Source organism: Acomys russatus, chromosome 11, assembly GCF_903995435.1.
Source record: "Acomys russatus chromosome 11, mAcoRus1.1, whole genome shotgun sequence".
NCBI lineage: Eukaryota > Metazoa > Chordata > Mammalia > Rodentia > Muridae > Acomys > Acomys russatus.
The window spans coordinates 4,847,801-4,861,297 of NC_067147.1; the positions used below are offsets into that span (position 1 = coordinate 4,847,801).

At 48.9% G+C, this 13,497-nt stretch overlaps 1 protein-coding gene across 4 annotated transcripts in view; it reads left to right on the forward strand.

The window, feature by feature from the left end:
* The window catches only part of LOC127195358 (TBC1 domain family member 8), a 160,767-nt gene that overhangs the window by 131,799 nt on the left and 15,471 nt on the right, over nt 1-13,497 (forward strand). For all 4 annotated transcript variants that reach the window (XM_051152730.1, XM_051152729.1, XM_051152727.1 and 1 more), the window contains exons 3-5: nt 7,094-7,212; nt 10,388-10,616; nt 11,778-12,018. In XM_051152730.1, coding sequence (XP_051008687.1) covers nt 11,921-12,018 — 98 coding nt within the window. In that variant the 5' untranslated portion in view covers nt 7,094-7,212; nt 10,388-10,616; nt 11,778-11,920. The remainder of the gene's footprint in view (nt 1-7,093; nt 7,213-10,387; nt 10,617-11,777; nt 12,019-13,497) is intronic.

Consider the following 13,497-nt stretch of genomic DNA (forward strand, 5'->3'; position numbering starts at 1 on the left):
GTAAATATTTTGAAGATTTATTTATTTATGTATGCAGTGCTCTATTTGCATGTATGCCTACATGACAGATGAGGACATCAGATCCATTACAGATGGTTGTGAGCCACCATGTGGATGCTGGGAATTGAACTCAGGACCTCTGGAAGAGCAGCCAATACTCATAATCGCTGAGCCATCTCTCCAGCCCCTATTGTAAATATTTTTAATGACTCATTTCTTCTGCAGGAAAAGGATAAGAAACATATTGAGATTTTTTTTTAAACAGGAAAATCCAGCAGAGCATAATGATATTTTTGTGAGGATAATTGGTTTAGACTTACAGATTAATTCTGATGGTCTTTGCTTTCAGAATCTGGGTTTTCCTAAATAAATAATAAATAAGTGTTTTTCTTTGGTCCACCAGTGTCCTCTTATTTGTTTATAAGGGTTTAAAATTTTTTAAAACATTTTTTATTTCTTAGAGAAGTCACATGTAGCTCAGGCTGACCCTCTGAAGCTAATACAGCATCGTCTGCCACCTTCATATAACCCAGAGCCATCTGGAAAGCTCAGGAAGCTCGCCTCCAGACTGGCCACTCATGGACATGTCTGTGAGACATTTTCTTAATTACTAGTTAATGCATAAGGGCCTAGCCCAGTGTGAGTGGTGCCTCTCCTAGGCCAGAGGGCCTGGGCTGTATAAGAAAGGTAACTGAGCAAGCCAGAGGAGGCAAGCCAGCAGGCAGTCTCTGCTTCAGTTCTTGCCTCCGAGTTCCTGCCTCCAGGCTCCTGCCTCTGCTTCCTGCCTCTGCTTCCTGCCTCCAGGCTCCTGCCTCCAGGTTCCTGCCTCTGCTTCCTGCCTCCAGGCTCCTGCCTCCAGGTTCCTCTCTCTGGTTCCTGCCTCCAGGCTCCTGCCTCTGCTTCCTGCCTGCAGGCTCCTGCCTCCAGGCTCCTGCCTCTGCTTCCTGCCTCCAGGCTCCTGCTTTGGCTGCCCTTGATGATGGACTGTAACCTGTGAGCCAAATAAACCCTTTTCCCCTGCGAGATTGTTTTTGGTCAGTGTTTTATCACAGCAGCAGAAACCAAACTAGGACAAGTAACTAAGGCTTTAGTTTCAGACCCGCCTGCTTCTACCTCCCAAGTGCTGGCTTTACAGGTGTGCACCGCCATGTTTGTGTGGCTTCCGAGTGTGCTGGTCAGGCGCTCCACAGCTGCAGTCCTTTATCCCGTTCACAGTGTGTGCTGAGGTGTTTCGTATCTGTGGCATTCTGCATTAGAGTGTGTGGTGAGTGACGGAGGGGTGGGGGAGGGGAACATTTCTAGCCACACCTTTCTAGCCCCTCTACGGACAGCAATGTGCCGTCAGTAGAGAAATGTTTTGCTAGTTCATAGGAGCAGAGCTGAACTATGAACACAGAATGCCCGTTTCATAGTACATTGGGATTTAGGAGGCTGGAAAAGACACTGAATCCAGTCAAGTGTTTATTATGTAGAGAGAAACAGTTACTTTCTTAAAAACCACAGCGTAGACCCAGTTATTTATGGCTGTGCACGCGCAGAAGCTGGAGGTACAGACAATGAGGTGCTTGTCTTATCTTGTGACGATTTTCCAGAGGAAAGCCAGGGAGAGTAGTTAACCTCAGCTGCTCTGAGCTTCCATCTGCTGTGATGTCGCAGGAGACGGAGACCCCCAGGGTCACACACATAGCTATGGGGTTGGAGTTTTCCTTTTTCTTCTTCTTCTTCTTTTTTTTTACTTCGTGTATAGAAAATAGTGATAACAACAACAATAACAACAATGCCTTGTGACATTTTTATGGAGCGATACAGTACAGTATGAATAAATGTCTGATTTATCCAGGCGTTCAAGACTGGCCTCAGCCAGCCATCTCTGCTGGTTCCAATGCAGACTTGGTTATTCCTGAGTAGTAATTTCTTTGTTTTCTGGCCACTCCATTTGTTCACGTTTCTAATGAATCTCTTAAGTCTGATTTTTACACTGACTTTTAATTTTCTCAGAAAAATGGAAAAGCCTTTTCCTGGGAAGTGAGAGAGGTCTTAGTAGAGAGCTGTAGTGTCACAGTGGTCACTGTTGTCACAGTAGTTTCCACAGCAGCCACAGTGGTAGCTGCTGTTGTCACAGTGGTCGCTGCTGTCACAGTGGTCACTGCTGTCATAGTGGTCACTGCTGTCATAGTGGTCGCTGTTGTCACAGTGGTCGCTGCTGTTGTCGCAGTGGTCGCTGCTGTCACAGTGGTCACTGCTGTCATAGTGGTCACTGTTGTCACAGTGGGCGCTGCTGTCATAGTGGCTGCTGCTGTTGCAGTGGCCGCTGCTGTTGCAGTGGCTGCTGCTGTCACAGTGGCCACTGCTGCCACAGTGGTAGCTGCTATTGTTGCAGTGGTCGCTGCTGTCATAGTGGTCGCTGTTGTCACAGTGGGCGCTGCTGTCACAGTGGGCGCTGCTGTCACAGTGGGCGCTGTTGTCACAGTGGGCGCTGCTGTCACAGTGGGCGCTGCTGTTGTCACAGTGGTCAGTGTTGTCGCAGTGGTCGCTGCTGTCGCGGTGGTAGCTGTTGTTGTCACAGTGGCCGCTGCTGTCGCAGTGGTAGCTGCGGTTGTCACAGTGGTCAGTGTTGTCACAGTGGTCGCTGCTGTCACAGTGGTCGCTGCTGCCCCAGTGGTAGCTGCTGTCACAGTGGTCACTGTTGTCAGTGGTCACTGCTGTCAAAATCCACAGTTACTGCTTTAGTCTATGCAGCTGCTGTAACAAAGCCCTGTAGATGTGGCTAGGGCCGTAAACAGTAAGTTCCAGAGACTGCAGATCCATGACAATGGTACAACCGAGCTATTTCCAATATGGCTTTTCTCCTTGGCTTGTAGATGATCCCCTTTTTGCCGTATTCTCCCGTGGCCTTTCCCTACTGGATGAACATCTATGGTTTCGTATGATAAGATTCCAGTCCTATGGGTTGGTGGCCCCACCCTATGTCTTTATTTACCTAATTGCTACTGAGAAGCTGTTTCTTGGAATGCAGTCTCGGCATGTGGACATCAATGTATGAACGTGGGAAAGATGCTTTCAGGCTCTGACTGCAGCTCCCAGTCGTCTTGGAAGGATATGGCAGGAAGGATGCAAACACTCCCCCAGCGTCCAGTAATTATGGCAGATGTGTCCGAACCACGGTCCATGGGCTGCAGTGTGGCCCACCCCAAATCATTGACATTTTTTGTGACTTTTTGTTGTTAACTCGAGTTACATTAAAACAATATTTATGTATTTGTATTTGTATAGGTGCACTCATGTTCCAGGGTGTGTGGAGCTCATAGCTTGGCGCCAAGCTTGGGTACCTGCTGAGACATTTCGCTGCCTCTCATCGCGTGGTTTTAGAGTGTGAACTTTGTAGATGAGAGCCTCGCTGTTGCATAGGTTGGACATGCCTGTGAATTGTTTTACCTCTGACCTCTATGATAGATGGCAAACTTTCTCATTTTTAGCGTTCTCAACAGTATCTGTACGATGCACGGACTTTCAAACTGAGTGTGGCTCACAGACATAGGTGTGCGTAGAACTCACAGTTCTCGACTCAGTGGCTACCCTTTCCTGGAGGTGTGCCGCCAATTTTGAAATCTTTTTTTTTTTTTTTTTTAAAGCTCATTTCTGATGGACTGTTTTGGACTTTTAGGAAAACACTGCCTTGGTGCAGGCCCAGAGGGCCCTACGCGACAGCACTGAGGTGGCTTTCATTCTCAGTCTCTCAGTCATCTCGGGTCACGGACGAGCACCAGCTTGCCTTGCCCTGTGGCACACGGGCAGCCCATTCCTAGGCTTCTCTGTACAGGAAGCTGAGTTTGGAAAGTGTCCCTGCCAGGTGGAAACAGACCCCGGGGTGGGCCAGACTGTCTCCTCACGACAACACCGTGAGGACTCGCACTCACCTCCGGCATTGCAGATGCAGTCCCATCGCACTGTGGCCCAGAGACAGGTCTTATGTATTAGTTTTCTTTTTCATTTTGGGGTTTCTTTTCCTTGCTATCAGCATTGTGTAGAAACATTTTGTAAGAGTGAAAGTTGAGCTTTTTGTCTTTTTTTTTTTTTTTTTTTAAGACTAGTTTCTCTATGTAGCCCTGGCTGTCCTGGAACTCACTCTGTGGACCAGGCTGGCCTCAAACTCACAGAGATATGCCTGCCTCTGCCTCCAGAGCGCTGGGATTAAAGGTGTATATACACCCATGTTGCCTGTCTCAAGTCATGTAAAAAATATATTATTTTTATTTTAAGTGTATGGGTGTTTTGCTTGCACTTATGGCTATGTACTACATGTGTGCCACAGGCCCATGGAGCTTAGAAGAGGGAGTCATATCCCTGGAACTGGGGTTACAGACAGTTGGAAGCCACCATGTGGGTGCTGGGAATTGAACTCAGGTCCTCTGGAAGAACAAACAGCCTAGCTCTTGACCACATAGTTATCTCTCCAGCCCCTGCCTCACCTCTTACTTCCACAGTGATGTATTGGGGCTGGGACTTGATTATAGCTTTATTCATGGTCTCTAACCTGTCAGTTGAAGCTGTTAGTAGTTAAGTCTTAGCTCCCAGGAGCTCTGATGGTGGGGTAATGGAAACTTGTCCCCCAGGGCAGGGAGAGATGGCTCAGCAGTTGAAAGCAAGCACTGCTCTTGCAAATGCCTTGAATTCTCTTCCTAGCACCCATGTTGGGAAGCTTATAGCTGCTGGTAACCTCAGCTTTAGGGGTTCAGACACCTTCTTTTGGGCTCCATGGTCAGTTGCACTCAGTGCACACACGCATACACACACACACACACACAATCACAATCACACACACACACACAATCACACACACACACACAATTTAATATTTAGAACAAACAAAACATCCCATGTATACCCTCATCTGGGAAAATGTGTGTAGGAAGAAGAGATTTCAGGGAGAGTCTGAACTCCTGCTGAGTGCAGATGGTCTTTTGCGGGAAGACCCCCTGGTGCGTCTCAAGGATGGTTTGTCCTTCATTTGATCAGGGACCCAGGACAAATGTTTGAGCCTCTGTTTCCCTTTTGTCAGTAGTGGTGGCTGCCTTGTCTCTCTTCCCTCTTCCCTAGCTGCCTTGTTTTTATGAATGAGGAAGTACATCTGAGAAAAACAACCGAGTTCTGAAGGGCGATAAAGATGGTTCCTCTTCAGCTTCTACTTCTTCTTCTGTTTGCTCAGTGTCCGGGCTAGTTTTATTATGATGGTAAATAAAGGCCTGCCCTCTCCAGCTCTGCAGGCTCCTGGGCCTTGACAGAACCAGCTCTGTAAAATGAAGTGCTCTCTAAATGCCAAGGTGCCATCTGTGTTACTGTCACTTACATAGTCAGGGGCACCAAAGGCGCAGGGATGAGCGGGTCAGAGGCAGGCAAACTGCCTGAGCCTGAGCCATGGTGGCAGCCTGTGGTGTGCCACAGCCAGCCGAGGGGCCTGGAGGGAGAGGGAGAGGGAGTGGGGGCAGGGGAGGGAGAAAGGGAGGCAGGGAGGGAGAGAGGGAAGGAGGGAGGAGGGAGGGAGGGAGGGAGGGGGAGAGGACAGGAGGGAGGGAGGGGCTGGACTTGGGTGATTTGATTTTGTTTTAAAATGAGCTTTCCCTGTCTGGAGAGATGTGGAGATCCAGAAAGGCTAAGGGAGTATGGACAGTTCAAGAACCCTGAAGTGTATGGGAGGAAGCAGAAAGCAAGAAGAGCCTCTCACCCCAGGGCTAACTCCTAGTGTTATGCCTAGATCGTCTTTGTGTCCATGGGCCCAGATCTCAAGTCCAGATTGAGTCCTCTGGCACATGGAATGCAAGTTGATCCTATATTCAAAATGCTCGGGACCGGAAGTGCTTTGGATTCTTTTAGCTTGTGGAGTACTTGTATAGACATAATCTTGTGGGGGCCTTCATCTAGGCATGAAGTTCATTTACCCCTGCCCCCCCCCCAGCCTGTATCTTTTTAATGCTGTACTTTAAATCATGTGCATGAAGAAAGTGTGTGGCTTCTGAGCCATCTGACATTAGGCAGGCATGGGATTTTATTTACTCTTGTGACGTCATTCTCCGATTCAAACTTGGGGCTTTTCAGATTCCAGGTTCCAGATGAGGGACACTAGTGTGCATTCCCAAGATCTTCTGGTGCCTTTACACTCAGGGAGTACAGTAACACGGAAAGAAAGGAAACTCACTTTTTAGCAAACCACACCTGCTTCAGGATAAATATCAGTGACGCTCTGGTGACACTTCCATCTCCCACTTGCTCTGAGTGACCACCACAGGGACTGTTCCTGTGTCCCCAGTGCCCTTAGCTGAGCACCTGCTCTCACTAGAGGCTAGACACAGTCTCCACATCAGGTGCCCATCACTGGTGCAGAGGAGTAGGAGGCTCCTTGAGAAGAAACAGAGACAGCTGACATGACTCTGCCTTTGTTAACAGTGTTGCTTAATGCTTTGGTAGCATAGTGAGCATTTTAATTGCCTTTCAAAGAAATTAACTGGCACATTGAATATAACGTCATGTGTGTGTGTGTGTGTTTTAATAACATGCACTGTAAGAGCTCTTTCTCTGGGTACTTGAGGGCCAATGCTGTGAGTGTCACAAAGCATCCATCTGTGGACAGATGATTTTTTTAGACTGTTCCTGGCTGGGTCGATCTCTGCTGCTCCCAAGTGGTGACATTCTTGTATGGTCAGTGGGGCTTCGCAGCAGGCTCTCCCACTGTGGGACTTCGGCTTTACGACTATGCTGTGTGAGCCTGTTCAGTGAGTCAGCTGCGTAAATACCAACATCTCTGTCACCGAGTGGAGGGAGGGATGCAGTGGGCATTGTCAAAGCAGGCAAGATGGCCACAGCACATCTACGGGTAACCCTCTCAGTCAGCTGCCCTGTCTTTGGGGCAGTGGAATTAGTGCCTGGAGCTGTCCAGTCTGCAGGAGGAGGCTCTGGTGTTAGTGGAGAGGACCTGCTCTACAGTGGACTCACATGAACTCATATATGCCAGGAGTTGGAAAGTGAGTTCCTGCTTTAGAAATTCCTTCTTTTTCTAATATGTGTGTGTGTGTGTGTCTGTCTGTCTGTCTGAATCTAGGTGCAACACTGGAGGAAATCAACCAGCACTGGGAGTGGCTGGAGCAGAACCTGCTGCACACCTTGTCAGTCTTTGACAACAAAGATGACATCGCCAGCTTTGTCAAAGGAAAGGTGAAGGTAGGCCCGGGGCTCTCCCCTCCACCTAGTTTCTAGTTTCCCTCATGCATGCTCTGCGACTCCCTGACACATCCCCCCCACCCCGTCCCCCGCGCTCGCTTTGGCTACGGTTTTGTTTTTGTTTCCCACCCCCCCCCCCCCCCCACCCGACCCCCGCGCTCGCTTTGGGTTAATGGTAGAGTGGGTTAATGGTAGAGTTGCCTCCTTGTTTCACATGTGCCTGGCCTTCTTCCTCCTTCCCTCCCTCTTGGCAATGGACTCCAGGCTTTTGTACTTGGCCGCTACATTCATTTTTGTCTTCCTGGCCCAGAGAGGCTCCACTTGCACAGGTGGGCGTACTTTTTGAAAGCTAAGGTTGAGAAGCAATTGAAGGAGGCATCCTGATGACAGCCCCTGCCTCCCCCAGCACTGCAGCAGCGAGCACACCCATGCTCACATGTGTAATGTGAGATAAGTACCTGCACTTATTTGCAGTCTTGAGGTAGAAGGAGAAGACAGGGTCTTTCTCGGTTGTCCTCAGCTCAAAGTAACCCTCATGCCAGAGCAGCGTATTTGGGCTCAGATTTAGATTCTCAACACTGTGGAGCTAACTGCTTTAGAAAGCACATCTTTCTGATAGAAAGCGCATCTCTCTGACACACGCGGAGGCACCCAGCTGCAATCTCAGCACTGGGGAGACTCAGGCAGGAGGGCCGCAAGCTAGAGACCACATGGGCTCTGTAGCATGGGCTACAGCGTGAGTTGGAAGCTTGCCTGGGATGCAGGAGATGGGGTCTTGAAGGCAGCAAAACAAAACAAAACAGAACAGAACCAGACTAGTCTAGTCCCCAGGAGGCAGGGCCATGGATGGAGGAGTCCGAGGGTGCAAGTGGACATTTGCCCTTCCTTTCTTGCTGACTAGATCTGAAGGGTGATTTCCTGTCTGGTGTGGGCATTTGGCTGCTCTGTAACTTCTTCAGCTGCACCTATGCACAGGCACTAGGGCACATGGGAGTCGAGAGACTGCATGGCCCCTGTGGCAGCTCTACACACCTGACTAAAGGCCTTACCAGGGCAAGGGCAAAGTGGAAGTATTCAAAGAATTCTCAATCCTTATCTTCTGCTTCATAGTGTCAGATGAGATTTGTAAAATAAAAACATGATGAAGAAATTGAAAATCACTTATTTTGATAAGCTTTCATAGTGTGTGTGCGTGAACGTGGGCGTGCGCTCCTGTGCGGTGCTTGTGGAGGCAGCAGCTGCTGTGAGGATGCTTCCTCAATGGCTTCTCCACCTTAACTTTTAAAAATTATGTCTTTTAAATGTTTAAATGGGTGTGTGTTGGGGGGCATGCACGTGCTGGGTGCACATGTGAAGTCAGAGAACAGCTTGGAGGAGGAGGTGTTCTCTATTGTGTGGGTCCCAGAAATTGAACTCAGGGCTTTAGGCTTGAAGGCAGCCAGCCCCCCTCCATCTTGCCGGTTCCTCTACCTTAACTTATGAGACAGCTTCTCTTAGCGAGCCCAGAGCTTCTGTTCTGACTAGACTGGCTAGCCAGAGAGGTCCCTGGGATCTGCCTGTCTCTATCCCTCAGTGCTAGTCTCATGGGAGTGGCTGCCACATGTCGGTTGGGGATGCAAACTGAGGTCCTCACCCTTGCACAGCAAGCATTTTTACCAACTGAGCCTTCTTTTCAGCCCATCATTAAGGCTTATTTAAAAAAAATAATTAGGTCTAATTTCTAAGACAAACTGTACAGTGAAAATACCTGGTAACAACCTGAAAGTTGCCTCATCTAAGGAACATGCATGGTCATAAAGATGTACACATAAACCAAATGGGTAGAAAGGTAATTTTTATAACTAGAGTTTTCAAATTAAGTCAATTAGATGAGGCCTATGAACTCTTCCTTGCTGTTTACCTGGAAATGTCAGGAAGCTAAATGTGGTTATTTGAGATAGGGTATCACTGTTTAGCTGTGCTGGCCCAGAGCTTGCTGTGTGGACCAAACTGCCCTTAGGTGAGAACTCCCTCCCTCCCTCTTCCTCCTGAGTGCTGGGATTAAAGGCATGGCACGTGCCACCACACCCTGTTTTTTATTAAGTACTTATTTATTTATTGTGGGCATATGGGTGGTTTTGTCTGCATGTGTGTCAGTTTACCATATGCATGCCTGGTGCCTGCAGAGGCCACAGTGGGGCACCTGCTCACTTGGGACCGATGTTACAGATGGTTGCGAGCTGCCATGTGGGTGCTGAGAATTGAACCGCAGTTCGCTGCTAGAGTAGCCACTGTCCTGAACCACTGAGCCTTCTTTCCAGCTCAAGGAAGATACTTTAATTGAAAAATCTTAGCAGTGAGCTCCCAAGATAGGGAATCAGAGTTTTGTAGCCATGAACTTTTGACCTTTAAAGGGACACACCTTGCCGGGCGTGGTGGCGCACGCCTTTAATCCCAGCACTCGGGAGGCAGAGGCAGGCGGATCGCTGTGAGTTCGAGGCCAGCCTGGTCTACAAAGTGAGTCCAGGATGACCAAGGCTACACAGAGAAACCCTGTCTCGAAAAAACCAAAAAAAAAAAAAAAAAGGGACACACCTTAATTCTAGATCACAGTTGTACATTCAGGCTCTGTGTGCCATTCCTGTCTTCACATCTGAAGGCCGCGGAGGTTCTCAGGGTCTGGGGGAGCTTGTCTTGCTTTCCACTCTACGTCAGCAGAGTGCACAGAGGTAGCTGCTAGGTTAGCAACATTTTTCAATTCACATAAAAATGTTTTTACTCCATGTATTTGTGGGCAAGTGTATACATGCCACAGTTTGTGCAGGGGTCAGAGGACAACTTCTGGGAGTTGGTTCTGTCTTTCTACTCGGTATTGGGGTATTGGGGATCAAACTCAGATCCTTGGGTGTGGCTGCAAGCACCCTTACTCACTGAGCCATCCTGATGGCCCTGTGTCAACATACTGAGCCTGACAGGGAAGACACTTTAAAGTACTAATGTTTAACTCAGAAGTTCAAGAACGCAACTTGGTTCTTACGTCCTTGGGTCAGTTTGTCCTCTGTTGCTATAGCAAATATCCAAGGAAATCTCTTGCCCGTCTGTCCTTCCTGCTTCCTGGCCTCTCTCCCCTTCCGTCTAACTTTTGCTGGCCAGGTAACCCGGCTGGCCAGGTAAGCGGCATCTCTCCATGCCCCAGGCTCTGATTGCAGAGGAGACCAGCAGCAAGCTGGCGGAGCAGGAGGAGGAGCCCGAGAAGTTCCGAGAAGCTCTGGTGAAATTCGAGGCCAGGTTCAGCTTCCCCGAGGCAGAGAAGCTGGTCACATACTACTCCTGCTGCTGTTGGAAGGGCCGGGTGCCCCGCCAGGGCTGGCTGTACCTCAGCATCAACCACCTCTGCTTCTACTCCTCCTTCCTGGGCAAGGAACGTAAGTGTGGCCGAGCCAAGAGCCACTGGGTCCTGAGTTCACAGAGTGGCGCCCCTGCACATGCTCAGCCCCTCTTTTGAGAGAAGCTGTAAATAGGAATATTTTCACAGCATCCGTGGTCTATTTCCTCATGATTCTTCCAGTTAATTGTGCTTAACTGTGTAGCTTCTCCCACAAGGGGCCTTGACTTAGGGAGGGCTTGTTCCTCTTGCTGCCTTTAATGTTTCTGTGCAGCAACAGTGTCTCCTACCAGGTTCTTAGTGCTGTAGATGGCTTTGAGAGTGCAGCATCTTAGCTAATGACTGAATAATAGTTCTGCAAGAGAATATGACTTTCCCAGGTTTTTATTTTATATCTGTGGGTATTTCACTTGAATGTGCCTGTGCGTTGTGTGTACCTGGTGCCCACAGAGGACAGAAGAAAGTGTCTGGTGCTGGGAGTCGAACCTGGGATCTCTGAAAGAGCAGCCAGTGCTCTTAACATCTGTTCCAACTCTCCAGCCCTGAATATGTTTGCTTGTGTGCGTGAGAGAGGGGGGGGGGGGAGGGGGGGGGGAGGGAGGGAGGGAGAGAGAGGGGAAGGGAGACAGACAGACAGACAGACAGAGACACAGAGACAGAGACACAGAGAGTGAGAGAGACAGACAGACTGACTGACTGACACTATATGTGAAAACACAAAAGTAGCTAAGAAACTTCCAGTCAAGGATGACACAAATGGTGTCTTTTTAAATTAGCAAAACCCTGAAAACAGCATCGCAAAGTAAACAGAAATGGTGGAAGTGTTTGTTAGCTGCTTGCTCAGCCAGAACCGTTTTCCTGATTACTGATGTTTACTGACATTGCAAGGCTCCTTAAGTAATCTGGAGAAAGTCTGCACAGAGTTAGTTCGGCACTCCAGACTGATGTGCCCTGGATGTGTACGGTACTTGGGGGTACGCAGGAGCCAGAACCTTGGGATGTTTTACACACCTTTGTAAGACACACTGGAATCAGGTTCTGAGTTCACCAGCAGCCACCACACGGTCTGACACTGGTCTCCCTGCCTTGTCTCAAAAGACATTTGTATTTTTGCTAAAGAAGCACTTTGACCATCACCTTCTGCTTGACTCAAGTTGGCTGCTATCAGTGGCTGATGAGCATTCGCCCTTCTCTCTTACAGTCAAACTTGTGATCCCTTGGGTGGACATCCAGAAGTTGGAGCGAACGTCCAATGTCTTTCTCACGGACACCATCCGGGTCACCACACAGAGTAAGGAGCGCGACTTCTCCACGTTTCTGAACCTGGATGAGGTGTTTAAGATCATGGAGCAGCTGGCAGATGTGACACTCCGGAGGCTGCTGGACAGTGAGGCCTTTGATCTGGACCCTGACCTGCAGGAGCCCAGCCAGATCACCAAGAGGTAGGGACTCCAGCTCACAGGGGCCCGCACTTGAGTGTGCTTTCCTCCGTAGCTCGGGGACATGGCTTTCCCTCCATCACCCTAGGTCACGGGCTCCAGGACTTCTGTGGACAGGTAACCCACAGCTATGCAAGGCCCTTCTGTAAAAGCCCGGATGCTGTGGGCATCTCTGGGGGACTTGCCATGCCTAACACAGTGTCATACTGTCCTGTTTAGGGATGTGCACACATTTGGTACAGAGAGGAGTTTTTCTGAACATTTGACTGGCTGTTGGTTAAATCCAAGGATATAGAGCCTACGCACACCGAGGACTGACGTGCCAGCTGTGCGTTTCCGTGGCGGTGTCCCTCAAGCTTGCCTCTGTGGCTAACCTCTCATTTCTTTATTCCGTTTTTATTTTGTGTTTGAGTGTGTGTATGTGTAATGACACACACTGCAAGAGTGTAGAGGTCAAAGGACAACTGGAGTCAGTTGTCTCCCCCACCATGTGTGTCCCTGGGATCAAATCATGTGGTCAGGCTTGGTAAAAATGTCTGTACTCACCACAACCACCTGGTGCACTCCATCTTTGTGGTTGCTCCCGACAGATGACAGAAGTAAAAATGGTGACTGCCATGCCCCTCACTTCCTTTATGTGGTGCCCATGGGTTTCTAGGGACCTAGGCCTCTTAGTTCAAATATTTCATAATGCGGCCACCCTTGTGGTAGAAATTGGTTGTTCACTCTATCAGTGACCGTGAAGACACTTACTGTTTAATGGTGCTGGACATTAGCCCCAGGGCTTTGGGCATGCTGGCTAGGGATGTGCTCTGCTACCCAGTCACACTCCCAGGTCTCTTGTCAGGCTGTCATCCTCGGGGAGATGGGGCAAGGCAGCTGGGCTATTTTGATTCCGTTACTATGGAGCCTATAGACTTTGCATACATTGAAAGTGACAGGCTTTGAGGCTGCTTTGTGAGGTAGTTGTTTACACTGTTGCTTTAAAGAAGCTCAGCTGGGCAGGAGAGATGACCCAGTGGTTAAGAGAACTGTCTGCTCTTCCAGAAGTCTTGAGTTCAATTCCCATCAACCACAGGGTTGCTCACAACCATCTAGACTGGGATCTGATGCCCTCTTCTGGTGTGTGTGGATAGAGCACTCATACACATAAAATAAATAAATCTTAAAAAAAGAAAAAAAGAAGAGGAAGAGGAATGAGAGTATGGTGTGCACACCTTTAATCCTAGCACTCAGAAGGCAGAGAGAGGCGGGTGTCTGTGGGTTCGAGGCCAGCCAGAGCGATATAATAAGATCCTGTGTCAAAACAAAACAAACGAAAGAAATAAAAAAAAAAAACAACTAATAAAAATTATTTAAAAAAGTAAACTCAGCTTTACCACTTGAAGCTCTGAGCGGTGTTTGTTTGAGCCTGATAGGTTTGGAGCTTGGTGGGTCCTGGCTGAGTGTGGCCCTGTGGGCTGTGTACGAGCCCGCGACGTT